Source organism: Anopheles gambiae, chromosome 2 (genome assembly GCF_943734735.2).
Source record: "Anopheles gambiae chromosome 2, idAnoGambNW_F1_1, whole genome shotgun sequence".
Taxonomy (NCBI): domain Eukaryota; kingdom Metazoa; phylum Arthropoda; class Insecta; order Diptera; family Culicidae; genus Anopheles; species Anopheles gambiae.
The window spans coordinates 41,276,746-41,301,612 of NC_064601.1; the positions used below are offsets into that span (position 1 = coordinate 41,276,746).

General features: G+C 44.0%; 6 protein-coding genes across 8 annotated transcripts; 3 read left to right on the top strand and 3 right to left on the bottom strand.

Annotated features, from left to right (window-relative positions):
• Nucleotides 1-339: 339 nt before the first annotated feature.
• Nucleotides 340-3,202, bottom strand: LOC1274363 (uncharacterized). Its single transcript, XM_313472.6, has 3 exons — nt 2,680-3,202; nt 928-1,390; nt 340-862 (listed from the first exon to the last, which is right to left on the bottom strand). Exons 1-3 carry the CDS (start codon nt 2,927-2,929, stop codon nt 415-417), a joined length of 1,161 nt encoding a protein of 386 aa, XP_313472.4. The 5' UTR covers nt 2,930-3,202; the 3' UTR covers nt 340-414.
• An 850-nt stretch (nt 3,203-4,052) lies between these two features.
• LOC1274364 (uncharacterized) lies at nt 4,053-6,630 on the top strand. The gene is made up of 7 exons (XM_061647409.1): nt 4,053-4,426; nt 4,500-4,583; nt 4,655-4,934; nt 5,004-5,092; nt 5,164-5,261; nt 5,365-5,924; nt 5,987-6,630. The coding sequence occupies exons 1-7, from the start codon at nt 4,354-4,356 to the stop codon at nt 6,564-6,566; spliced, it is 1,764 nt and encodes a 587-aa protein (XP_061503393.1). The 5' UTR covers nt 4,053-4,353; the 3' UTR covers nt 6,567-6,630.
• Nucleotides 6,631-7,002: 372 nt separating this feature from the next.
• Nucleotides 7,003-10,746, top strand: LOC1274366 (uncharacterized). The gene is made up of 10 exons (XM_061647408.1): nt 7,003-7,343; nt 7,477-7,560; nt 7,713-8,013; nt 8,093-8,175; nt 8,253-8,486; nt 8,552-8,789; nt 8,867-9,034; nt 9,106-9,503; nt 9,564-9,895; nt 9,960-10,746. The coding sequence occupies exons 1-10, from the start codon at nt 7,277-7,279 to the stop codon at nt 10,644-10,646; spliced, it is 2,592 nt and encodes an 863-aa protein (XP_061503392.1). The 5' UTR covers nt 7,003-7,276; the 3' UTR covers nt 10,647-10,746.
• Nucleotides 10,685-14,217, bottom strand: LOC3290884 (aminopeptidase N-like). The gene is made up of 6 exons (XM_061647405.1): nt 13,678-14,217; nt 13,281-13,427; nt 13,077-13,209; nt 12,642-12,992; nt 11,088-12,575; nt 10,685-10,996 (listed from the first exon to the last, which is right to left on the bottom strand). The coding sequence occupies exons 1-6, from the start codon at nt 14,163-14,165 to the stop codon at nt 10,733-10,735; spliced, it is 2,871 nt and encodes a 956-aa protein (XP_061503389.1). The 5' UTR covers nt 14,166-14,217; the 3' UTR covers nt 10,685-10,732.
• Nucleotides 14,218-14,514: 297 nt separating this feature from the next.
• Nucleotides 14,515-18,957, bottom strand: LOC1274368 (aminopeptidase N). The gene is made up of 6 exons (XM_061649707.1): nt 18,949-18,957; nt 17,142-17,356; nt 16,934-17,066; nt 16,506-16,859; nt 14,938-16,425; nt 14,515-14,859 (listed from the first exon to the last, which is right to left on the bottom strand). The coding sequence occupies exons 1-6, from the start codon at nt 18,955-18,957 to the stop codon at nt 14,602-14,604; spliced, it is 2,457 nt and encodes an 818-aa protein (XP_061505691.1). The 3' UTR covers nt 14,515-14,601.
• A 1,301-nt stretch (nt 18,958-20,258) lies between these two features.
• Nucleotides 20,259-24,738, top strand: LOC11175863 (membrane alanyl aminopeptidase). Of its 3 annotated transcripts, none has more exons than XM_061647404.1 (7): nt 20,259-20,486; nt 21,374-22,086; nt 22,163-23,495; nt 23,572-23,762; nt 23,842-24,007; nt 24,079-24,218; nt 24,291-24,738. In XM_061647404.1, exons 2-7 carry the CDS (start codon nt 21,398-21,400, stop codon nt 24,595-24,597), a joined length of 2,826 nt encoding a protein of 941 aa, XP_061503388.1. In that variant the 5' UTR covers nt 20,259-20,486; nt 21,374-21,397; the 3' UTR covers nt 24,598-24,738. The 3 variants fall into 3 exon arrangements, with proteins under 3 accessions (XP_061503388.1, XP_003436569.2, XP_003436570.2); XM_003436521.2 differs by lacking the exon at nt 20,259-20,486 and adding an exon at nt 20,573-21,290; XM_003436522.2 differs by lacking the exon at nt 20,259-20,486 and adding an exon at nt 20,574-21,261.
• Nucleotides 24,739-24,867: the final 129 nt, after the last annotated feature.

The following is a 24,867-nucleotide window of genomic DNA, read 5'->3' on the forward strand; positions in this document are numbered from 1 at the left end:
GAATCGCTCGGAATCGTCTGCAAACGCATGGGCAACGTGCTAAGCTGCATGGCGGACTTTGTGACTGTGATAATAACCAACAAAATATGATTGCATGTCATGATTATGTTGACCGAAACCCTCACCAGGGACGATGACAAACGTCCCTTAGATGTGACACAAAATGTTGAGAAGTGAAAAAAATAAGAGGTGCAGCTAATTCAAAATAGACGTTTCAACCAGGGACTGTATTTACGGGCGATCTCTTGGCAATCTTACCATTTCAGCACCGTCGTGCTGAACTGTAAACAGACCAATCGAGGTAATCCATGTTTACCAACCCATCATCTTGGACACAGATTAGCGTTCCTATTTGCAAATTTATTTTCCCATCGCTCTAAACATGAACACCGTCAACAGTCTACATCACTGCTTTTACAACTCTTTTTCATATTCTGCCACGACATAGCGAATCTTTTTGATAGCCAACTCGACGTCCTCATCCGTAATGTTGGTGTAGATGACGATGCGCGCGAACGTCCAATCGCGTGCACTCACCTTCACCGCAATGCCCTTGCCATCCGCATCGACCACACCCGCTTCCATTTCGCCCGGTGCCACGGTGGCCAACCGATGGGCGAAATCGCTCGAGTGTACCTGCTTACTCAGGATCTCCACCATCAGGATGTTGGTGTGCAGATTTGCCAAATCTACCTTGAATATAGGACTACCCATCTGATCGATGGCTTCCGCGACCCGTCTCGTGCGGGCATGGTCATCCTTCAGCTTGGGAACGATCTCATCCAACGCACACAGTCCAGCGGCAGCCAGAAATCCAACCTGGCGCATTCCACCACCCAAAGCTTTCCGCAAACGATGTGCCCTAAAAATGAAAGAATTCAGATCATTATCATTGCTGCCATTTCCAACACACACACCGGCACATACTCCTTGATAAACTCCTTCGTTCCGAGCAGGATGGATCCAACGGGACAGGCCAGTCCCTTGCTCAGGCAGAAACACACCGAATCAACGTCCCGCACGATGCGCGAAACGGGCAAGTTCAGGTAGCTGGCGGCATTAAATACGCGGGCCCCATCCATGTGCACCTTGGCACCCTTCTCGCGACAGATCGCGGCGAGCTTCTCGAGCCAATCCAACGGAAGCACCTTGCCTCCGCATATGTTGTGCGTATTCTCCACCATCACCAGCACCGTGTTCGGCTCGTGAACGTCAAAGCCGCGGAACTTGCGCACTAGCTCGTTCAAACAGAACGTCCCGTCGGGGTTGTTTTTGATCGTGTTCAGCAGCACGCCCGCGATCTGTGCCGCGCCGCCCTGCTCGTAGAGAAACCCGTGCGCGATATCGCCCACGATGGCTTCCGTGCCGCGGCGCGAGCAGTGAACCATCACTGGGAAAAGGGAAAGGAGGCAAAACAAAATGGTATAATTTATTGTTGGAAAAGCTAGCAAATAGCTCAATTTAAATCACTGACTGAGCAATTCAAACGGTTCGAAACACTTTCTGTCTTTCTGTTAAGAAATAAATCCCTAACAAATGAAAAGAAGTTATTGGGGTTCTCTTTTTTTAAATTAACTTTTAATTAAACGTAAACTAATCAGTTTTTTAAACGTAACAAAAAACGTATCCATTCTTCATTATTAGGAGTGAACAACCCGCCATCTAGGCAGCTAAGAGCCGATTTAAACCTTCATTCTCGTTTATTTGCACACAACAAATACTAGATAACCTGAATAGAGTGGTAAAATCGCCTCAAAGCAATTGTTAGAATCGATAATCATTTAGATGGGCGTTAGAACGACCTAGTGCAGTGTTCTGCAAACTACAGTTCGTAATCCCTACAAGGCTCTTTGCCAGGTATATTTACTCGCTCATTTTCCTTCCTAGAACCTGCATCCACTGATAGCAATTATTGAAATCGACAATCAGTTCTGCATATCATGGGCAAAATAACGAATGGATGGCAAAGTAATGCTCGCAAACAACATGCTACTCTTTTTTCTGCTAAAATGGTTGCTTTTTCCCCTTATTCGAACCAATAATCATTAGTTCGTAGTTACATTTGCATTTCATCTACATAGGATTCACGTTTTGCTATTATTAATGTTTATGTTGAGCAATTCCAAGTGTATCGAATCCAAACTGTACCGTACATAAATTTGTACAATTTTGTATGTTGTATTTTCAAAATATACTATACTTTAGTATCTACACCCTTGAAGATTTGCTGTATTTAACTCCAATTGTTCTAATTAACATTAACACCCTAGAGGATTTACTGTATTTAACTCCAATTGTTCTAATTAAACGCATGGAAGCATCATCATTGTCTTATTGACTTGAGATAACGAAAATGATTACAGCATAGAAACAAGCCACCATTGCAGCCCAAAATCTACCGACAATTCAATTCTGCTCGCAATTTATCAATGCCACAGATTAAATGAACAATCATATCTGGCACATGTTGTTAGCAATATTGTCTATGAAACTATTTGTGTTCAGTTTCTTATTAAACACATCAATATATCCCAACGTACCAAGTGTTCCCTATGGAATGCTTAACTAACGCTATTTGTTTCAAATTTGTTTAGCTAACTTTCCCTATAAAACCCCCAAAAGTGCTATTATGGGCAACTTATTATTCAATTTCGTTCAATTTAAATCACTTGCACTTACTCGCCAACAGATTGGCCATCGTGCCGGACGGCACAAACAGTGCCGCCTCCTTGCCGAACAGGGCGGCCGATCGTTGCTCCAGCTGGCGCACGGTCGGATCCTCCCCATACACGTCGTCGCCCACCACGGCGGTGAACATGGCTTGGCGCATGCTCGGTGTCGGCACGCTGATCGTGTCAGAGCGAAAATCGACCACACGCACATGGTCCGCGGTACCATTATCACCACCCGTTTCTACCGAAGCGTACATGATGAGTTCGCACTTTGTAGTGTGGTGTTCCTGGGCAATAGACGACACTGGCACCGTTCACCGGCACTGGCACTTGCTACACTGGGCTGTACAGGCCGTTTGTACGAAGCTTAGGGGCCGGTCAGATGGACACTGTTTACGATACGGCACCAACACACACACTCACACACAACAAGGGCATGACGCGTATGCGAAATCTGTACGCCAAACGGCTGATAAGTCACAAGACGGCTAGCCTTGGGTGATGTATATTGCGGTGCGTGTTTTTACTGGGTGTTGGTGTTTTCAAGCATGGCCTTAAATGCTACTTCAAGTGCTCAACTCTACGGAGCAAACAAACGAATCGGCTTTAGCCGGGTATGTTATGCTGCGAGATCATTCAGCATAAACATGTTGTTATGTTGTCAACAGATGTAAGAGGGAAAGCTAGGAAAGAAATGCAATGTTTTATTTTAATCGTATTGACTTTCAGATTGATTTATTTATTTTATTTATTTTTTATTTGAGCTACAAAAATGTTGTTTAATAATAATAAAGTATCAATACAAATAAGTTAATGGTCAAAATTAAAAATACCAATTTTAATGGCTTAATGCTTACTTTAAAATGCTATTGCATTTTTATCTTAATTTGTTGAATTATTTACATAACACGTTTTTCTACTCTTGCTAATCTGTGCTTTATCTCTATTACTATGTATTGGCTGACTTTGCTCTCACATTCTTGAGTTTATGTTTATGCTCAATTTAAATGTTCCATTATAAAAAATTCATGAAAACATGAAAATGTGTTATTAGTAAATTAAAAATATTTTGCAATTAAAAATAAAACTTTGTTTGAAAGAAAAGATTGCTTTGTATAAATAAAAAAACTTAATTGACTTACATTCAACAAATATCAGTTAAACAACGCGAATTATAAAACCGATTAAAGATCTCTTGCATACTAAAGTAATTAATGCTATTGAATAAAGAAATGACATTTTGGGGAAATCCGTAGCCGATTAGGGATTTCCAGATATATCCAACAAAACAAAGATGCTGAACCCCTTTATTTTAATAACTTTTTATTTGCATTCTATATCACTTCGCTCATCCAGCTGCAGCCCAGTATGGTCCATAACACTTGAAATATTATCATCATTCACGCAGGTCCGATTATATTTTCTGTATTCCGTTTTGTTTGTTTTTTCAGTTAGAATCACAGCGACCGTTCGCTCAGCGTGGGGTTCACACAGGTCCACGCTTTGTGGTAGGGATGAATATTGGGATACACCTTGGATGGGGAACTTTGGAGCGATAAGTTGTTCGGGCGAAAGAAGACAAGGTGGCCCGCTGTAGAATCGAATCGTCGTTCAGCGCAGTCTAATCCAGTCAGTTGTTGAGGGAACAAGTTTTATTCCAGCACGGCTTAGCGAGAGTAACATGAGCCGCGTGTATCGGTGGGGTTGGTTAGCAGCGCTACTGGTGTTGGTGATCATTAGCGCAGCGCAAAGTTGTAAGTACAGCAATTCGTTGGCCTTATGCGCAATTTACTCCTCTATGATTCATTGCTCATTCTTCATCCACAGCCAATCCTCAGGAGTACGATGGACGATCGATGCTGCAAGACTTTAGGAACCGCTTTATGACCTACGAGCACATTGAGATCGATGGTGAGTTTTCGAGTGATGTGTAAAATATCGTTAGGGTTACCATTTTTGTTCCTAATGTTTATATGTTTAAGAGTGTCCCTTGAAGTATCTCCGGACGGTGTACAGCGACTATTGTCACGTTGCGCTCATCAAGAAAAATGACAGCAGCACCTGTCTGGGAGTGTTGATAAACGACTACTATCTACTATCGACCGCAGAATGTGTGCCGGAAGACTGGAAATCGGTTCAGGTGCAGCTGCAAAACAACTTCAATCTACCGATCGCCGATCGGTTGGTATATCCCAACTACAAGGCACTGAACGTGACCAGCGGAAAGGCGCCAATTCTGTTGCGAATTAATGGAACAACCGAGTATGTTTGAATGCGACTTTTTTGGTGTGATTTAAATTGATGCCAAACGGTACTGATTCTCATCTTTAGATACAGACTGCCCCAGGAAAACACGGCCGCCTGTCTCTGGCCAAAGGATAATGTTATCTCCTACTCCAAAGTGCAAGATATCGCTTTCGGTAATTTCTGCTCTTTACAGCGAGATGTGTAACATTTTAACAAATATTCTCTTTCATTCTTACATTTCCAGGTACTAAGCTTGGAAATCTCATTCAAAATACGACCGTCTGCTTGGCATCGACGCAGGAAGATTGCCTCAAAACAACCTTTGCCCAATGGTGCGAAAGGGTAAGTGTTGTTTGATTGTCGCCTCGAAAAAGGCTCATTCCAAATACGTCTCAAACATTCACCTTCATTTGCTCTTGCTATGCTTGCCATTGCTCCACCCAAGAACCCAACGGGCAGCCTGTTGCAAATACGTGATATGGACAAATACTCCATGCACCCGATGGTGGTCAGCTTGTTCTGCAACGAGGAGCAGCAGCTGGTGCCGGTGTCACTGTACGCCGACTGGATTCGCGATGTGATTGCGCTGGACCGAATTTTGTTCGCGATCCCGGACGCCGGACTGGGTGAAAAGTGTATCACGAAAGACGATAAGGAAGGTGTTTGCCTGCGCCTCGAAGCCTGCCCCCAGGTCTACCGGCAGCTGAAGGGCAAGGGGCGCAATTTGGCCGCCCTCCAGCAGTGCGGTTTCGAAGGGGGCGATGTGCTCAACTGCTGCACGCCCGACGACATGCTGAAGGCAGACGACAAGCAGGCAAAGCTGCAGAGCATCCGGCGTGAGATTGAGCACTGCCACGAGCTGTACGAAGTGCACCGCCGCACGACCAAGGAGCAGCAGCTTCACTCGCAACTTGCGCTTATACTGGGCGACGAGGGCAAGGTGGAATGTGTCGGAACACTGATCGCGAAGCAGTTCGTACTGACCGCGGCCCAGTGCGTGTTACGGTGAGTTGGAAGTTCCAAAGACCCCTTCCTTCACGACGTTAATTTAAATCCCCGTTTTGCAGCGTCAAGTCTAAGACAATTACGGTACAGCTGGGGACTACCGGAAAGGACGAATGGTTCAACCAAACACGTAGCGTCGTGTCCACTGTGGTTCATCCGATGTTTGATCATCACACTAATCACTATAACATCGCCTTGCTAGCACTCGACGCACCGGTCGCGATTACCGAGCACACTGTACCGGCCTGTATGTGGCCCGAAAAGGATCGAATGCCTGCCCAGCTCATCTCAACCGGGTACGATGCCGTCTCGGACGCCATCATCGCTGATACGGTGAACCCACTGTACTACATCGACTGTCGTCTGAAGTACTATTCCAACCTTACGCTAACGGAGGCATGCGTACTGCCCGATACGGACATTTCCTACTGTGGCGATGAGCCAACGGCTTGTGCAGAATCAGGCACCGGACTGTACGGAACGGTGTACATGACGTCAGACTGGCGCCCGGTAAACTTCGTGGTCGGCATCTACAGCAACGGTGCCCAGTGTGCTCAGCATCGTCCGGCGATTTATACACGAGTAAGCGAGTACTACCCATGGATCAGGGCTCAGCTCTATCTGATGGCACAGGATATGTGAAGACAATCAATTCATACCATTTAAAAATTTAAAATGCAGGAAAAATATAACGTTTAATAAGCAACTATGTTTTTAATTAATTATCATCTTGAGAATTATTTACAACCCATTTTTTACCACACCTTCAAGGTTATTCATGATTCTGATTAAAAGCTTTTCGGGGAAGTTCCTACAAACTAGTTTAGTGCGGATGAACTCGCTTCTCTTCCGTCTCTTTCAAGATCATTCGAAGCGATCGCGCTTCGCATCGACGCACTGATTAAAGCCGGTCTCGTACTGCTGTTTGTTTTGATTATACATCGATCGGTCGTGCATCTATTATGATGCAGCATCACAAACACCAACAAAAAGAGTCCCCACTATGCCCTCCAATTCCCATACGCTATGTTTACGTTTTCTCCCCTTTCGTTTACGCGACCGAACGATAGAACGTTCAGCTTCCAAGACCTTTTGCCGTACACTGCACGAAAGCAGTCGTTGTGCTCGTCTCGCGGCAATGTGGTGGTGAACTGTGTGACCACAGCGAACAGGGCAAAACCCCTGTTGCTAGAAATACCCAAGATCAGGTTTTTTCTTAAAAACTGCTCGAAAGCGTGCGAAGGTGCTAATCTCGTATTTAAAGGAACCTCTGGCAGTCTGCCGGTAACCGTAGCTACCGTCAGTTGTTTGCGGGATCATATTGATTTTGTCGATCTTCAATATACTTCACAATGGGCGAGCTTCGATGCCATTCCACAGTGTATCGTGCCATAGCAGTGGTGTGTTGTCTGGTTGGAGGTACGAAAAGTGAAACCCAATAAACGAATATCCAAAAAAAAACGACATGCAAAAACAAGTTTTGAACTAAGGAGAGAGAACAGTGAAAATGTGGAACGACACTTGGTAAATAATTTCTTTTCACCCCAAACAGCTTCCGGCTACCTCTTTCCCGAGAGAGCATCTGAGCTTGAAGCGTTAGATAAGCTCGTACCAAATGTGGAACGCAGTGTTAAAGGTAATGTGCATACTAATAGCTTAACGTCGTTGTTTGCTGCTTGCATGGAATTTCCAAATCACACTGTTTAATTACGTTAGAACGAGTTTCTACGCGATAGGTGCAATTTGTGACTGCTAACACAACATCCTCTCCACCTTTTTATCACACAGATTGTCCATACACCATCTACCAGCACGGAGGATTCGCTTTGGCCAGCTCAATATTCGCCGATCGTTACGTTGACAAAACGTACAGCCACACGGTACGAGTACAGTACGGAGAGGTGACTTGTGTCGGCCTGATCGTGGACGAATCGCACGTTCTAACTACGGCGGACTGTACGTCGTCGGAGGAGGGTACACTGCCAGAGATTAAACTTACCAATGAAACACTGCCCTTGATTAGCGCGATCGAACAGTTTCCTCACCCCGAGTATAATGTAACGCTGCTTCGGCTGAACGAATCCATCACGTAAGTGGTTAGCAGCATTTGAAAATATGAAAATTATTTTATAATTAATGTTTCGTATGGTACATTTGATCTCTTTCAGTATTACACGTTTAGCAGTACCTGCATGTTTTTGGGACACTTCGTTTGAGGATGGATTCGAAAAGATTCAACTAATAGACCTTGGTAAGAATGAGATTAAATAAGGTATGCAGACAACAAACAAAGAAATGAATACAAATTTGCTTGCCTTTTACCTGTAGCATCTAATGGTAGCTTGAAGCTGGAGGAAACCAAATGTACTTTCCAAAATCGTAAAGAATGTTTATTGGCTCTGCTCAAAACGAGTGGAGTACTACAAACCCGTGCCATTGCTAAGTATCGTATGCATCCGTTCGTGTTCACCTTCGGATCGGACGATGAAGGTTTAGCTTTACCTGTGTTAAACTACATTCCCTGGATGGAAGAAGTGCTTGGATACAAAATTCTACCATCAGGTAAGTAATGGAACACAATCAAACCATGATTCGAATGAAATTCTACTTTCACGCTTATCTTATAGAATGTACCTCGAAGTATAGCGATTTCCGTGACTACGAGGACTCGATGGCTTCTAGGAGCGATAATTTCGAGCAGGTCCAATACTCCAAGAGTCGATTGTCGAACACCCACATCGAGCAATACAAAGTACGTATCGTTCCGAAAACAGCCGAAACGGGATCGAAGCGTCACTGCTATGGATCGCTTATAGCACCAAAATTTGTTCTAACTGCTGCCAACTGCTTGCGACAATATGAAGTGTAAGTGTATCAGCAGTTCGTAGCGATTGAGGCTTGCCTTTTTTTGCTAATATTTTCTTACAATTTATACCTTATAGCGATGGCTATACCATTGAAATGGGTCAGTATAATGTTTACTACCCGGTGCAAGAGAACTCGATTCGGGTTCGAACCGAAGCAAAAAAAATACACTATCACCCAGAGTTTGATGCAGCTACCCTAGCGAATGATGTTGCGCTGCTGGAAATAGTGAAGCCTCTTTACACGTAAGCACTAACCGCGACCAAAAATCAAAATGGCAAAATGTTTAAACATTGTTCAAAAATTGCGATTACAGATTTAACAAAACGGTTCTGCCAGCATGTATCTGGCCGTGGGACAAGCTGCCAGTCGATGAGTACCAAACGAATGGATATGTGCCTTTTAACGAAAGCGACGATGAGTCCGTTCGCACGAATCAGTTCTTCGCTACGGCCAATGTGTACGACGAGTGCTTGGACAAGGTGCCACAACATCAGTTCTGTGCCGGATTCCCAACGGCGCTATCCCCAAACAGTTGCCACAACAGCGTTGGATCTGCCATGTCTCGATCCCTGTACGCGCTTGGTCGTTATTTCGACTACATCTTCGCGATCAACAGCAAGGGAGAAAATTGTGGCTTTAATCTGCCGACCGTGTACACCAAAATAGCTCCGTACGTGCAGTGGATCGATAGTATTGTTCATGCAACTAAAGGTAAGAAATTTGAAAATTTTATACAGATCCAGGGATTTATTCGCGTGTTCCCGTTTTTAGTTCACTACGAAGACGATACCAAGTACTATGGAGATCGCTGTCAGAATGACAACGGAGCTGAAGGTACCTGTGTCAGTCTGCGATACTGTCCGAAGCTTGACCAGGAAGCTAAGCAGGGTAAGCCAGTTAGCCCATCGTCTTCCTGCTCGTTTGGCAAGCAGAATGAGATGGTTGTGTGCTGCACGGCTGAGAATGTGTTACGAGACGAGGAACATCGTGAGCAACTATCGCAAGCGATCGAGGAGATTGACAGTTGTAAGCATCTGTACCATGAGTTTAGGAAAAACAAGTCTCCCTACGATGTGGATAACTTCCCAACCTATCCGTACATGGTAAGTATTCTGCTTTGTGTGGATTGTGAACATTCTGCTCATTCGCCCAACGTTCCATCCACAGGCTTTTATCCAAGGCAGTGGCGAACGATCGTGCAACGGTACGCTGGTAGCTAAGCAATTCGTCCTAACTACTGCTTCTTGCTATCAAAGCATAGCCCAGGATAACGTTACGGTTGTGTTGGGCAATAGTACGCTGCAAACTATCGCTATCCAGCGCACATTCATGCACCCGGAGTACAGCAACGTATCGACAGAGTTTAATCTGATACTGTTGAAGCTAGCTACGGTGGCTACGGTCAACAATGAAACTATCCCTGCATGTTTATGGCATAACCAAACACATACACCTTTGAGATTGGAGGAAGTGTACATTGAAGGAAAAGAAAAAGTAAAGCATCATCAGAACGGTTTTCCACTGTACAACGAGGCATGCCTGAGAATGGATCCCGGTTCTAATGTGACCGGCCTGCAGTTGTGTGTGGAGCACGACAGAAAGTACTATCAGCGTTCTGTATTCTTCCAAGAGGATGCCGGTAATGTCCTAGTAAGCCATTTTGCACAGGGAGTCAACGAATATCAAGTGACCTATCTGGTGGGAATGTATGGTTCGGGTCGTATAGCTCGACAAACCGATGGCGACGAGGAGGATAGAAACACATTTTACCATATTTACCAACGAATTAGTGAGTACTATGGGTGGATAAAAAATATTATTACTGTTGAGGCGCAACAAGCTGTCGTAAACTAAACGATTTAATAAGGAAAGGGAAGAATATCATCATATGATTGGCGGTGCTGTTACAGAATAGTTTATTTACACGTTGAATAACATTTTTAACGAATCAACATATTTGACAAAATCTGCAAAATTGCACATCCGAATGCAACAGCTATACCTACGGAATAGGCAACAGCTCCACCATCGGGTGGCTGCGCTGTAGTTCCCTCATAGTCCTGCTCCACCAACCAGGAAGTGATGCTTTCAGCGTGTTTCTCTATCCAGCGAATGTTTTGTTCGGCTTTCACAAGGGCTGCATCTGCGGCGGCTTTCGCTGCCGTTGTTAACATGTGTCTGTACTCGTCCACAATGTTTTTAAGCTACAGGAAAAGTAGATCAAACAATAAAAAAAAAAAACATTTCAATAAACTTAGATGACTATAAGATGCCAAGGGCGTCGAGATAACGTACCACTTCGTGCTGTAATCGCGTATTGATACGATTGCCCAACTCAGTGAAGATCGGGGTCACGGAGGTCAGCAAGTATGTGACGGTCGAAAAATGCTCGTACAAGTACTGCAATGCGGCCTGGCGCGTTCCAGGGCTACCGTTGATTAGCCCGAGATAGATTTGACTCCTTTGTCCGGCCGTCACGGGAAGCCCCGGATAATTATATGCCAATAGCGTGAGGTAATATTCCATAATAGTTTCGTTACGAGCGCAACCCACGCTAGCCAGGAACCGGTTAATCATATCCAAATCCTCGGGACTGTTGGCTGATGTCACATATTTTTCAAATAAATCGGTCTGGGCGTTGAGTGTTGCGCTTGGATACTTGTGCAAAGCACAGAACACTGACGCTTGTACTTCTTCAGGTATGGTGAACGATGAATCCTGGACAGCTTTATTGGCTAGTGCGTGCGCGTCATCCAAACATTTCTTCACGCCAGAGTAGCATGCTAAGTACACGGTATTCCCGCGATGTAGTCGGCTGATTTGATCCATCGGGCCAGTTAGTAGAATGTTTTCATACATGCAACCTGTGATGGTACGTAGGAAAGTTTCAAACCGACTGTATTCTTCGTGGCTAGAGAACATCCGATCTAGATACAGCAACGCATTGTACGCTGTGGCCCATGGGATGTATTCCGTTTCACGCTCCAGATACTGCATCAGGGACAGTGCTACATCGTATCCCACTTCACCTGCCCGAGCAAGGTTGGCCACATCGTCTACTAGCTGTGCTCGATTGATTACGGGCAGCTGATCCTCAAACTGATCACTATTTAGTACCTCAATCAGTTTATGCCAGCTTTCATCGTCGTAGTTCACACGATAGTACCCCGTCTGCTGTTTGTTGACTACGACCCACTCGACTCCCGCCTCAAGGGTAACGGTTGCAGTAGGATCCTGCGGTGTCAGCCAGAATGTAGGCGTTGTATCTTCAAAGTCGGTCGACGTGGGTACATTGGAGCCGTAGTTCACGGGAATATAAAACAACATGTTTTGGGGTGGCGTATCGATCTCGTTCGGCATCCAAAAGCGCTTCTGAGATGCAGTGAGTGTTCGTGTGGTACGATCGATGGACACCGTTACAACGGGATAGCCTGGCGTATTGGCCCAGCTTTCGAAGATGACCTCAACACTGGCCGGAAGATCGACTGTACGGAACTTTTCAATGCTGGTATACAGATACTGCGGCCTCGTTGTGAGATAACTTCGTGATCGTAAGTAATCGTTAAGAGACTGCCTGAAGGTATCAAACCCAATCACGTTCTGTATCATCCGTATAACGGAAGCACTCTTTGCGTACACGACGTAATCAAACAGGTCATTTAGTACCGCCGGATTCGTTGCATAGTAACTCATCATTCGATTGTTGCTGTTACAGTCTTGTGACAGCGCCGAGTGTACATTGTTCACGATGAACTGCTGCCAGAGGTTCCAGGTAGGCTCGAGCTGAAAGTCGTTGAACAAAAAACATGTGGTACAATAACATATTTTATCAAAAATCGGATTCATTACCTGTGATGTTATGTAGTATTCAAAGTATCTAGCAAAGCCTTCGCTCAACCATAAGTACGTCCACCACTCGGGAGTAACCTCGTTACCGAACCACATGTGCGTTAGCTCGTGCGTAATGAGATCAGCAATGTTTTGCTTCGTACGGGCGGTCGTTACTCCTTCCTCATAGATTAAGTACTGCTCCCGAAACGTTATCAGGCCCCAGTTCTCCATGGCGCCCATGGCAAAATCGGGTATAGCGATGAGATCTACTTTCGGCAGCTGATACTGGCGTCCAAAAAAGTTTTCGAGTGTACGTAACGAGTTGCCAAGAAACTCCAACGCATACCCAGTGTGAGCTACCTTGCTTTCCTGTTTGAATAAAATAAAATAAAATAAAATAAAAAACATGTTTCCAATCTATTAACTTGTCTCTCATCCTGATATAGTACTTACTGCAGCAAACACTCTAAATCGGTCGGATTCGTGAGATAACGTTTTAAAGTCGGAGATGACAAAAGCCAACAAATAGGTGGACATTAGAGGTGTAGTGTCGAACGTTGTTTCCGTATAATCTCCTACCGTTACGCTGAAATGAATGATCGCACAGTTAGATCACTATATAATAACTTTAAAGAAGAATACCCTAGCTTAATATACCTATTTATTGCTGGCATATTAGACAGGGCTCTATACTCGGACCGATGACGGATCTTTACGTTGAACGTTGCCTTGTACGATGGTTCATCGTAGCACGGAAATACGCTCCTAGCATAAGTGGACTCGAAATGAGTTGTAGCAAGATATCTACAGAATATGATAAAAGGTTTGTAAAATGTTTCTTACATCACAATTACGTCACGTCGTTAGTAAAGCATGATAAAGCACTATAAATAAACATAGATACGCTAATGAAAAAGATGATGACTGGCATATTGGTTGCACTGATTGGCGTTGCCAGCAAGTTGAAAAGCTTCATAACTGCTCTTAAGATGTATTTTTCAACATCTATTCAACGACTCTTGTCTATGTTTAGACCATCTCATGCGTAACTCACCTTGTTGTGTTCCCAGCCTTGTAGCTACTTCTGTACAATCCTTTCAGTTCAGTGCCAATATTATTCAGGAAGCTTATCGCAATCTTGTACTGCTCCCCCGTCTGCAGCCGATCTCTGAAGCCAAAATATATTTGCTCAAACTCCTCCATGTATATTACATTTGCAACTGGTACATCGGTACCGTCCGGCCCGGTCACCTTAATGCTTTCGGTCGCGATCACCAGCCCATCACTGTTCAGATAGAAATGATTCTGATCGCCTGTATAGCGAAATGTTATCTCTACCGTTCCGTTGTACGAGTAGAAATCGTAGTTTGTAATGTCCAGGAAAAGGTTGTAATTGATCGGTTCCGACACTTTCGGTAACAGGTAGCGACTGTCATCATGCGCATCACGACTGGTTGATACTTTTTCCACTATTTCCACCGGAGCAGATGCAAGAATTAATGGCAGCCAGAAGGCGGCCAAGCTTAGCGCAGTACGGAACATCTTTATGGGACTGTACCTAATTGGGGACTGCGTCACGCGCAACCGAAATAGCTACTTCCTAGCCTCATCGGCTAGAGGCTATTTATTGATGCGGTAAAACACTCGTGGCCGGATAGATTAGTCGATAGGCAATCAGGATCACAATGCAATCGTCTGGTACGTTTCCTATCTGTAAGAAGACTCCTCCAGATAGCATGTTATCATGCCCTGCCGGCTACTTTTATCGATAGCATTATTGTTCAGTGGGTGCAAGATCAGCCATAGTTTAGATAAGTTTATACTGTTGTAACACTCTTGAGTTTTTGTTTGCTTGTTTGCCATTATTAACACAAAATAAACAGCAAATATATCTCTTAGTGCTTCGCAATGTTTTATTTTGCCGTGACAAAGTGCCGATAGTTAGATAAGCCTAACCCGTCGCGAGTTGTGCCTTCATTTAATACTCTACCATCTGCAGTGAAATTGATATAATCCCTAACGACACGAACAAACCTGCTTCAGAAGTAATAGCTTCTGCACCGCTGTCATCGTCGTCGTCACCTTCAAACGTTTGCTCAACAAGCCATTTCGCAATCACGCCAGAATGTTTCGCAATCCAGTGCAGATTTTCTTCTGCCTGTGCAAGAGCACGAGTTGCTGCCTGCATCGATGAAGGATTCAAGGATGTTTGGTGAGTATGTATGAGCTCTTTCAGCTGTTGAATAAATAAGTACAATGAAGTATTAAGCAATGTAGTCCATCATTCCTTCAATCATTTTATCATTTTACGTACCATATCGTACTCTCTTGGAGAGTTAACACTGTCGCCGAGAGCGTTAAACATCGCCGAAAGCTCATGATTGAGCATGTTTGAGACCGTATCGAATCGTGCACTTACATAGCGGAACGCTGCACTCCGTGTTGCCGGACCTCCTTTAATCATGCTGTTCAGGATGTTATTTTTCATGCTCACCGTGATCGGAAGTGCGGTTTCATTTATTTCAATCATTTGTAGATAGAACTCGTTCATGGCCAGATTGCGGGAACATCCCAACGCATTAATAAACTTATCCATCAACGGCTGGTATTGATCTGTCGCTAGCCAGTATTTTTGGAAAATCTCCAAGCCATAGTCTCCTTCAACGAGCAGATCATATTTGTGCAATGCACAAAAGACGGCGTTTTGCAATTCTTTGGGAATGTTTAACGTTTCCTCGGCAAGTGCTTCTTCTATTATTTTAGTTGCAGCATCCAAGCACGCCTCAACACCGAAATAACACGCCAAGTAAACGGACTTGTCACGATGTAAACGGTTCAGATGGCTTTCAGTATCAAATAGATTCATTTCGTTAAACACATGCGAGGTTAAAATTCCTACATAGTTCTCGAATCGATTGTATTCTTTGTGGCTAGAGAACATTCGATCTAGATGTTGCAACGCATTGTACGCCGTGGCCCATGGGATGTATTCCGTTTCACGCTCCAGATACTGCATCAGGGACAGTGCTACATCGTATCCCACTTCACCTGCCCGAGCAAGGTTGGCCACATCGTCTACTAGCTGTGCTCGATTGATTACGGGCAGCTGATCCTCAAACTGATCACTATTTAGTACCTCAATCAGTTTATGCCAGCTTTCATCGTCGTAGTTCACACGATAGTACCCCGTCTGCTGTTTGTTGACTACGACCCATTCGACTCCCGCCTCAAGGGAAACGGTTGCCGTAGGGTCCTGCGGTGTCAGCCAGAATGTAGGCGTTGTATCTTCAAAGTCGGTCGACGTGGGTACATTGGAGCCGTAGTTCACGGGAATATAAAATAACATGTTTTGGGGTGGCGTATCGAGCTCGTTCGGCATCCAAAAACGCTTCTGAGATGCAGTGAGTGTTCGTTTGGTACGATCGATGGACACCGTTACAACGGGATAGCCTGGCGTATTGGCCCAGCTTTCGAAGATGACCTCAACACTAGCCGGAAGATCGACTGTACGGAACTTTTCAATGCTGGTATACAGATACTGCGGCCTCGTTGTGAGATAACTACGTGATCGTAAGTAATCATTGATAGCCTGCTGGAACGTATCGAAGCCAATCACGTTCTGTATCATCCGTATAACGGAAGCACTCTTTTCATAAACCACATAGTCGTACAATCCATTCAAAACTGCAGGATCTGTAGCATAGTAATTCATCGGTCGGACAGAACTATGCGAGTCTTTGGATAGCGCCCAATGTACATTATCCAAGATAAATTGATCCCACAATCTCCACGCTGGCTCGAGCTGTAATAAACAGTGGTAAATTTGATTAAACACCCTAAAACGGCCTTTTTACTGTAATGTAGTATTGTATTGCTATTTACCTGCGATGTTATGTAGTACTCGAAAAAGTTGGCGAAACCTTCATTCAGCCAGACATAGGTCCACCATTCGGGAGTCACCTCATTACCGAACCACATGTGCACCAGCTCATGCGTTATAACCGATGCAATCTTTTGCTTTGCTAAGGCTGTGGTTTTTTCCTCATCTTGGTAGATCAAATAGTCCTCGCGGAACGTTATCATTCCCCAGTTCTCCATTGCTCCCATCGCAAAGTCAGGTATACCGACGAGATCGATTTTCCGCATCTGATTCTGGCGACCGAAATGGTTCTCCAGTGCACGTACTGCTCGTACCGCAAAGTCATGTGCGTAAACCGTGTAGTTGACCTTGTTTTCCTGCAATAAGTTTGAATGCAGTTAAATATTATCATCATTTCGGAGTAAATAACAATAAAACCTAATGTCCATACCGGTGCATACACCCGGAACAGCTCACCAATTGAAGATAGCGTTTTCATCTCCGATACGACAAAGGCCACCAAGTAGGTTGACATGAGGGGAGTAGTATCGAAAGTCGTTTCGCTATAACCATCGATCATTGTGCTACAAAAGCAAATGTTGACATTATAATTTATAGTCTATTCAACGCTAACTACTACTATTGTAACGACATCATACCTTCTGATTACTGGCATGTTCGATAGGGCCGTATGATGCGATCGATGCCGAATTTTGACGTTAAATCTTGCTTTGTGCCCGGGTTCATCATAGCATGGAAAGACTGTTCGGGCGTAGGTAGCGGCAAAGAATGTGGTTGCCAGATATCTGAGCAGATTACAAAAATAGTAAACCACGTTATCAGCAATGACAAATACATCAATGGCACTAAGTAACTATGCACGTATTACATGTACCTCGATTGTTAATCTTCATTTGCGACTATTTTTAGCTTATCATGCAAACAATACTCACTTGATCTCACCATCCACCCGGTAACTGCTACGGTAAATTCCTTTAAAAATATCTGTCTTGATCGTGCCATTAAATTCTAGATGGACCTTATAGAATGCACCAGATTCTAACTTTTCATTACAATTGAAATAAAGTTGTTCGAACTGGTGTGAAACTGTAAACGATTCCAGAGGCACTTTGGTTCCATTCATGCGTTCGACACGAAGGGTCTCTTCGTTTATCGCTAAATCCACACTATTCAACGAAAAGATTGAGCCGTTGCCGGTATACTTGATAGTGATGTCCACCGATCCTGCATAGTTAGAGAAGTTGGCATCCGTCATATCAAGGTAAAGATCGTAATACAACGGCTCGGAAACAGCCAGCAATCGATAGCTGTCGGAGGTTGTTTCGTCATTTTGCAACAAACTTAAGCTGGTCCCGTCCACTCGGGAGTACAGCGCAAGTAGAACGAAAAGTAATACACTAACTATTTGTAAACGCTCCATGGTACAACAGCACCTTGACACGACAGTATCTTACAACCCACTGATGCTGACACACGACATTCAACACATTTATATTATGTCTTTGTCTTATTCCAGTATTCTACTGGTTACGCGAAGACCCATTTATCTGGCTTACTTGTCAGTTGTGATAGCACATACACTTACAAACATTCCGGGCCCTATTGCTCCTATCAAGATTAGCACGGTTAGCCGGTGAATTCCACGCGCACTTCGTGCTATTATCTGATTATAATTACAATGAATGTGATGTCTATAGTGAACACCCTGTTGCAGTAAATAAACAAACCATTTTATAGCATCTGATAACGTATGCTTTGGAGCAGTTATCTACCGGCCAAAACGCTGGTTCCAACAAGACCGTATGCAGTTCGATCCCCATTTCGAGCATACACACTGCGGGCAGTGCTAGTTTTTCAAAAGACGACTTGGAAACGTAAGATAACTTAGCTACGCCACATTGTTAATATTAAGCCTATTACTGATTCAAGTGTGTAAATTGTGCCCCAGTATCCAGCTAATAAGCTACTGATAGCTGGTTCATTGAGGAAACGTATAATATAATGTAGTAAAATCTGTAGTGTACATAATCAAAGTTAATACTAAATTATGAGTAAAAAGAAAAAAACTATTTGATTATGACTGCTTAACAACGAGCAAAGGAATCCCAACTTGAAGACCGTTATGTCCTTACATTATTTAACAATGATTGTCATAGTCCCTTGTAAACCTAGATGTATAACTAGATATTTTCTGGATGATTCAAAATGACAGTCAGCAAGCAAGTGGTGCAAACAAAAGTGTAAAAATACAATATTTTTGTAGCATGGAATTTTATTTGCTTCTTAATAATTCTTAGAGCAACATACTCTACGGCAACGGTTTTTAACAGGTGGGGAGTTCCCCTTAAGGGGAATTTGAGGGGATTTTTTGATCAAAATTTTGCTTCATATCATGCATTGCCACGCTCATGACCTTGTGAGACGGGAATGAAATACTATACGTACCCTGTACATGATTCTACATGATGAAACATCTATACATGATGAAACATCTGGGTGGATGCTGCTGTTGATCACTGCTCCATCGGGGTTGACACATTTTGACACAAACTCAGAATAAAATTCTGTGCAACGTTTGTTCTGCGATGTTTTGCTGTACAGCAAACTTATGGCGCCATAGGAAGTAAACTTTTATTTGGTTTCCGTTGAGCACGAACTGCACCTTCGATTAGATAGTCTAAAATTTATATCATAAACCCTGAATCCACCAAATTGCCCCCAGTTTCGACCAATAGGGCCATTGTTTCGACCGATATTGGGCAATAAAGAAACAAATATTAAAGAAAACAAGATCAGTAACTAAGGACATCATACCAATGAGGAAATGGTGGAATTTACTGGCCAGAACAGTGACTGAAGCAGCTATGCGCCGGTTGATGGGAGGTATCAACAGAAAATATCGAGATTTTTTTCGTAAAAGCAAAGATTTTTTTCTTATTTTTTAAAGATACACGCAATGCAAAGTGCCCAATTTATAAATGAACTAAGCTTTTAGCGCGTAACGTAACTATAGGAATTCCACAAAATGACAATATCTTAATAATCAATACCTAAAGCAATATGGGTATTAATTCAAGTTGCTTATGAAAGATTAGTTTGGAAATTGTATGACAAAAGTATCGTTCAAAATGCCCCTGTTATTATCCAAAATACGAAATAAATCATGTTTTCCATTTAAAGTTCACATATCAATAAGCTTGCCTTTACAGTACATTGAAAATAATCCAACTTACCTTAGAAGTACTGATGATACAGTGTATTTTCCTTTCCAAAACGCCTTAAAAACCGTTAAAAATTCATACCATTCCAGAGTATGATCATCATGTCTCTTTTTTTCTCTTTCTCTCTCTCTATCTTCACAACTAACCTATTCTAACATACAGAGGCTGAAAACAATTCGTCACTCGTAAACCCCACCGACCCTAAGTATCCTCATTCTAGACAGCTAAATATCATACTGCCAAACGCTTACGGCGTAAATGATGCCTTCCTGTAACATGAGTGTATGCATCCACCTTGCCTGGTTCTAAACCGTCCTCATATAAAAGTGAACTGTCGAACGCCGACGGTTACGATATTTACTGCTGCTAATTACCATTTAGTGTTTAACCATAGTGACACCCGCGGCAAAATCTACCCCTTGCCGGAGATGGGTTAAGCGTACATCGTCCCGCCTAAGATAAGCGCAGCACCATTTGCAGCGACATTTGACAAGCTATGAATAAGTTAGCTTAGCGTCGGAGCATCTCCAGTCGCGAACGATCATGTGAGATAGGTTCTATTGTAACAGTTTTTTTTCTAACCGATTGCTCGATTCTATTGTAAAAGTTATATTGTAACGGACGATTTCAATATTACCATTTCAATTTTGCTGAAAAACTTCGTTTGCTTAGTTATTAATCAATCATTATTCCATATCCATTACGGAACGAGTCATCCGGACCAAGTTTCGGGGTTTCCAAACTTCCCAAGGGGATTTTCAAGTGTGTAAAATGCATAATGAATCAATCAGTCCGTCAATAAGCTGATTGATTTGATGTATTACCATCTACCAACTGCATCTGTGCGTGTATCTGTGTTACACGGGAGTGAATTTTGTCATTATCATTTAATCCTTATTTCACACCATAATAGACCTGCTCAATCAATTTTATCGCTGATGCAACAAAAAGATTACTGACTATTCTGTGCGGTAGATGTGTGTAATCATCTTTAATCTTCAATTAGTATTCTAAACAACAAAATAAGCAATGTCCCGTCACTCTTATCGAGCGAGTCAATGTGGTGAACAGACATGATGAATCACAGCTATACCAAAAGTCTCGGCACAACACTTTGAAAAAAATTTCCAAAACATTATGGTTGATAACAAATTAAAAACTCGAGTACCGTGAAATGCTGATAGTGTGTCGATATGATATGATATGAAACTTGCAAAAAGATAAAAAGAATAGGATGTATCTACGTAGACGCAGTCGTCTTCCAATTCACCCGTACTGTTGCCAGTGATAGTTTACGATTCACAGTGAGTGCAATAGGTACTTTTAATGCATTTATAGTACTGATAAGAATAGACTGAGCTCAAGATCCGTTCTTCACATTCTTGTGATCGCTGAATTAGCGCTCAGTGTAAAGAGCCCTTATAAATGAGACACATTGTGCTAATGCTCGTTCAGTTACCGGTGAAACTGATTGGTTTGGGGCAAGCCGTGCCACCGACAATTGTTTGTGTTAATAGTGTGATAGTGAAACTTCTGGGTCAGTGTTGTAGAGCCAAGACACAAAAGGTGGACAAAGCTTAGAACAAGCTCATCATAGCCTTTTGACTCATAAAGCCAGCACATAGAATAACAACTATTTTCCGCATTAGGTCCTCACGATTTGTCATCTTGCAATGGGTACGATCGTGCAGATCGTCATTTTGGTGTCTCTAGGGCTTGCCAATCTGCAACGATCTACCGTCTCGTGTACACCGTTGCATTCGCAGTTGTTTGACGAGGTTGACCTCCAATCACGCGCACAGCTCGAGGAGTACCGACTAAATGATGACGTGTGGCCCACTCATTACGATATCGAAATCAAACCGTACTTCGAACCCGAACCGGAAAAGGAAGCGTTTACATTCGATGCCACCACTACCATTGCGGTCACCGTTCTGAAGGATAATGTTACACAGATCAAACTACACAAGGCCCACATGAACGTTACGGACTGGAGAGTGATGCGCAAAAGCAACAGTATGCCGGTGGGAAAAGTAAATGAAACGTACAACGAAGAGACACAAATTTGGACGCTTAACCTCAAGCCGTCTGAATTGGTGAAAAACGTGGAGTACAACATTGTCGTGAACTATGTCGGCCGAATGGAAGAGGATATGGGTGGATTCTACCGAAGCTACTTCAAAGTGAACGGCAAGCAGGTGTGGCTGGGATCGACACAGTTTGAGCAGACTGAGGCCCGCCGAGCATTCCCCTGCTTTGATGAACCAAGGTACAAGACGACTTTTACGCTGAAATTGGATTACAAGCCTGATGAGTACAACGTTTACGCCAATACGCCCATTGTGAACAGTGTTCCTACACGGTAAGAAAGAGTACGAAAGAAACATATCGAATCGTAATATGATCGTCATATAATTGTGTTTTTTTATCTATTTCAGATATAATCGAACATTGGCCTCATTTGGCATCACGCCGAAAATGTCCACCTACCTACTTGCCTTCATCGTCGCACCGTACGAATTGAAGAGCAGCGATGTAATGGGAGTTCTGGCCCGCCCCGAAGCCCTCAACCAGACCGACTACAGTGTGCAGGAGGGCTTGAAGCTACTCAAAGCGCTAGGCAACTGGGTCGACTACCCGTTCAACAGTGTGCCGGAAATTACGCGCATGTACATGGCGGCCATACCCGACTTTGCGGCCGGTGCGATGGAAAACTGGGGTCTCATCACATACCGTGAGTCGAGCCTGCTGTACGTTGAGGAGGACGCTACCAGCATGCAGCAGCAGCGTATCGCTAGCATCATCTCGCACGAGCTGGCCCACCAGTGGTTCGGTAACTTGGTCACCTGCGAATGGTGGGACGTGACGTGGCTTAACGAGGGCTTTGCGACGTACTTCGAGTATTTCGGCACGGCCCTGGTCGAGCCGCTCTGGGAGCTGGACGTTCAGTTTGTGGTAGAGAAGCTGCAAGCCGCCATGCAGACGGACGGTTCACTGGCCACCCATGCAATGACTCATACGGTGTACACGCAGACCCAGGCAGCCGCTATGTTTGACGCGATATCCTACAACAAGGGTGGAGTGGTATTGCGCATGCTGGAACACTACCTATCGTCCGATGTGTTCCAGGCCGCCATCAGGGAGTATGTAAAGGATCGACAGTTTGCAACGGCTCGTCCGGAGCAACTGTTTACAGTGCTCGATAAACGCAACGCTAATGCCAGTGCGTTCATGAAACCCTGGACCACACAGCCAGGCTTCCCGCTCGTAACCGTCACTAGCCACGGGAACGGTGTAACGCTCACCCAGAAACGGTTCATCGCCAATGGTACGGATGCGGAAGAGAAGCTACTGTGGCCGCTGCCAATAACGTTCGCCACAAAGGAGAGTGAATTTGAAAGCACGACACCGACGATTGTGTCTAGCGAGTCGCATAACATTACTTTGGCGAATGTGTCCGACGTGGCGTACTTCATCTTGAATAATCAGCAGGTGGGATATTATCGCGTCAACTACGATGAGGCATTGTGGGAAAAGATTGGTGCCGCCCTGCGCAGTCGAGCTTTTGGAGGTATACACGTCCTAAACCGTGCTCAAATCGTTGATGATCTGCTGAATCTAGCGAAGGCAGATGTGTTGGGATACGGTAAAGTGTTGGATCTGTTGAGCTATCTCAAGCAGGAAATGGAATACGCCCCATGGTTGGCTGCTTTTAATGGGTTCGCTTCACTAGCACCTAGAATTCATCCCGACGATGAGAAGCTATTCACGGTAGGTGGTGTATCCGAAAATGCGATGGAGTGCATTGTGGATGTATATTCTAACACGAGTATTTTTGCACTTGCAGCAATACCTTATGGACATTCTTACCGACGTGTATGAGTACGTGAAATTCCAAGCACCTACTCAATACGATCGTCGATTGCACACGTACTTGCGGCGGCTCGTACTTGACTGGACCTGCCGGTACGGCCACGATGATTGCAGTAAGAGTGCTGTGAAGGAATTTGAACGATTCCGCACCAATCCAGGCGTAAAGTGAGTGGAGATAAAGTCTGACAAACTTGTCAATTTCTTAACATGCTATCCTTTTCCTTTCTTTCCCCTCTTCCTCTAGAGTACATCCCGATCTTCGCCAGGTGGTTTATTGCGAAGGTGTACGCAAGGGATCGAGCGAGCAGTTTGACTTTCTACTGAACATCTTCCTCACGACGAATGTGGCTACGGAGCAGCAGCTTACGCTGTTTGGCATGAGCTGTGCACCGAAAGAAGAAACCGTTAATGTAAGGACATATTGCATTCTTCAGCATTTACTTCATACCCTGTTCTAATCACATCACATTTCCATGAACAGAAATTCATGAACCTCGTAAGCTCCGCCGATGTTCGCAGTCAGGACAAGGCGAGTGCCCTGTCGATGTTGCTTAACAATCAGCATGCACTGGAACCGGCAGCATCATATCTCGTACAACACAGTGCCCGTTGGGCTGAAGCGTAAGTAGTTCAGCTTGTTTGGAACCTTCTCTTAAACGCATATCTAACTTCCTTTCACTTTCGCTTTTACAGGCACGGTGGATACAGACACGTTGCGATGGCACTTGGAGGCATTCTTGGCCGGGTGAATGATGTGAGCGTTAGGACGTCTATTGAACAGTTTGCCGAAGCTAGTAAAGATGTCCTAGGTCGGGAGGCGTACGAGCTCATCGCGGCAGGGTTGATGCAATTCGACTACAATCAAAATTTCACAATGAATCATCGGGAGGAGATACGCGGATTCCTAAGCCAAAAGGCGGGCAGTGGAGCATCGGAAACTGTTATCTACAACGTCGTTGTAGCGCTGTGTGTCACACTCGCGGTTGTTTTTAGAGTGTGAGCGGTACCAGTAGAATGGTGATAAGCAGTTAAGGGTTTCCATTCGTTTTCATTATCTATGCTTTTATGACATTGTACGGTGGTTCCAATTTCTTAAGGATAGAAAATAAACCACAAGATCGATTGATCACAAAAAATACTATTTCTAATAGTATACTATTTAATTTCTAACACATATATACACATCTGAAAGTATATTTCAAATCGCTGTAGTACCTTTCCAAATGCAACGCCTTCGATTGTCATACACCCGTTTCCACTTACTAACTGT

What these genes read in the sequence shown, in the direction of transcription:
- LOC3290884 (XM_061647405.1), bottom strand. Translation starts at nt 14,165, where the DNA reads ATGTTCCGTACTGCGCTAAGCTTGGCCGCCTTCTGGCTGCCATTAATT. An exon ending in AAGGCTGGGAACACAACAAG is followed by an intron (nt 13,428 to 13,677) that starts GTGAGTTACGCA and finishes CATATTCTGTAG; the next exon opens with ATATCTTGCTACAACTCATT. An exon ending in GATTTAGAGTGTTTGCTGCA is followed by an intron (nt 12,993 to 13,076) that starts GTAAGTACTATA and finishes TTATTCAAACAG; the next exon opens with GAAAGCAAGGTAGCTCACAC.
- LOC11175863 (XM_003436521.2), top strand. Translation starts at nt 21,150, where the DNA reads ATGAGACACATTGTGCTAATGCTCGTTCAGTTACCGGTGAAACTGATT. An exon ending in CGCACCAATCCAGGCGTAAA is followed by an intron (nt 23,763 to 23,841) that starts GTGAGTGGAGAT and finishes CTCTTCCTCTAG; the next exon opens with AGTACATCCCGATCTTCGCC. An exon ending in AGTGCCCGTTGGGCTGAAGC is followed by an intron (nt 24,219 to 24,290) that starts GTAAGTAGTTCA and finishes TCGCTTTTACAG; the next exon opens with GCACGGTGGATACAGACACG.
- LOC1274364 (XM_061647409.1), top strand. Translation starts at nt 4,354, where the DNA reads ATGAGCCGCGTGTATCGGTGGGGTTGGTTAGCAGCGCTACTGGTGTTG. An exon ending in CGAGCACATTGAGATCGATG is followed by an intron (nt 4,584 to 4,654) that starts GTGAGTTTTCGA and finishes TATATGTTTAAG; the next exon opens with AGTGTCCCTTGAAGTATCTC. An exon ending in GCGGCCCAGTGCGTGTTACG is followed by an intron (nt 5,925 to 5,986) that starts GTGAGTTGGAAG and finishes CCCGTTTTGCAG; the next exon opens with CGTCAAGTCTAAGACAATTA.
- LOC1274363 (XM_313472.6), bottom strand. Translation starts at nt 2,929, where the DNA reads ATGTACGCTTCGGTAGAAACGGGTGGTGATAATGGTACCGCGGACCAT. An exon ending in GATGGCCAATCTGTTGGCGA is followed by an intron (nt 1,391 to 2,679) that starts GTAAGTGCAAGT and finishes CCCTTTTCCCAG; the next exon opens with TGATGGTTCACTGCTCGCGC. An exon ending in ACGAAGGAGTTTATCAAGGA is followed by an intron (nt 863 to 927) that starts GTATGTGCCGGT and finishes TTTCATTTTTAG; the next exon opens with GGCACATCGTTTGCGGAAAG.
- LOC1274366 (XM_061647408.1), top strand. Translation starts at nt 7,277, where the DNA reads ATGGGCGAGCTTCGATGCCATTCCACAGTGTATCGTGCCATAGCAGTG. An exon ending in TGTGGAACGCAGTGTTAAAG is followed by an intron (nt 7,561 to 7,712) that starts GTAATGTGCATA and finishes TTTATCACACAG; the next exon opens with ATTGTCCATACACCATCTAC. An exon ending in TGCTTGCGACAATATGAAGT is followed by an intron (nt 8,790 to 8,866) that starts GTAAGTGTATCA and finishes TATACCTTATAG; the next exon opens with CGATGGCTATACCATTGAAA.
- LOC1274368 (XM_061649707.1), bottom strand. An exon ending in AACATGCCAGTAATCAGAAG is followed by an intron (nt 17,067 to 17,141) that starts GTATGATGTCGT and finishes TTGCTTTTGTAG; the next exon opens with CACAATGATCGATGGTTATA. An exon ending in CTCCAAGAGAGTACGATATG is followed by an intron (nt 14,860 to 14,937) that starts GTACGTAAAATG and finishes TTTATTCAACAG; the next exon opens with CTGAAAGAGCTCATACATAC.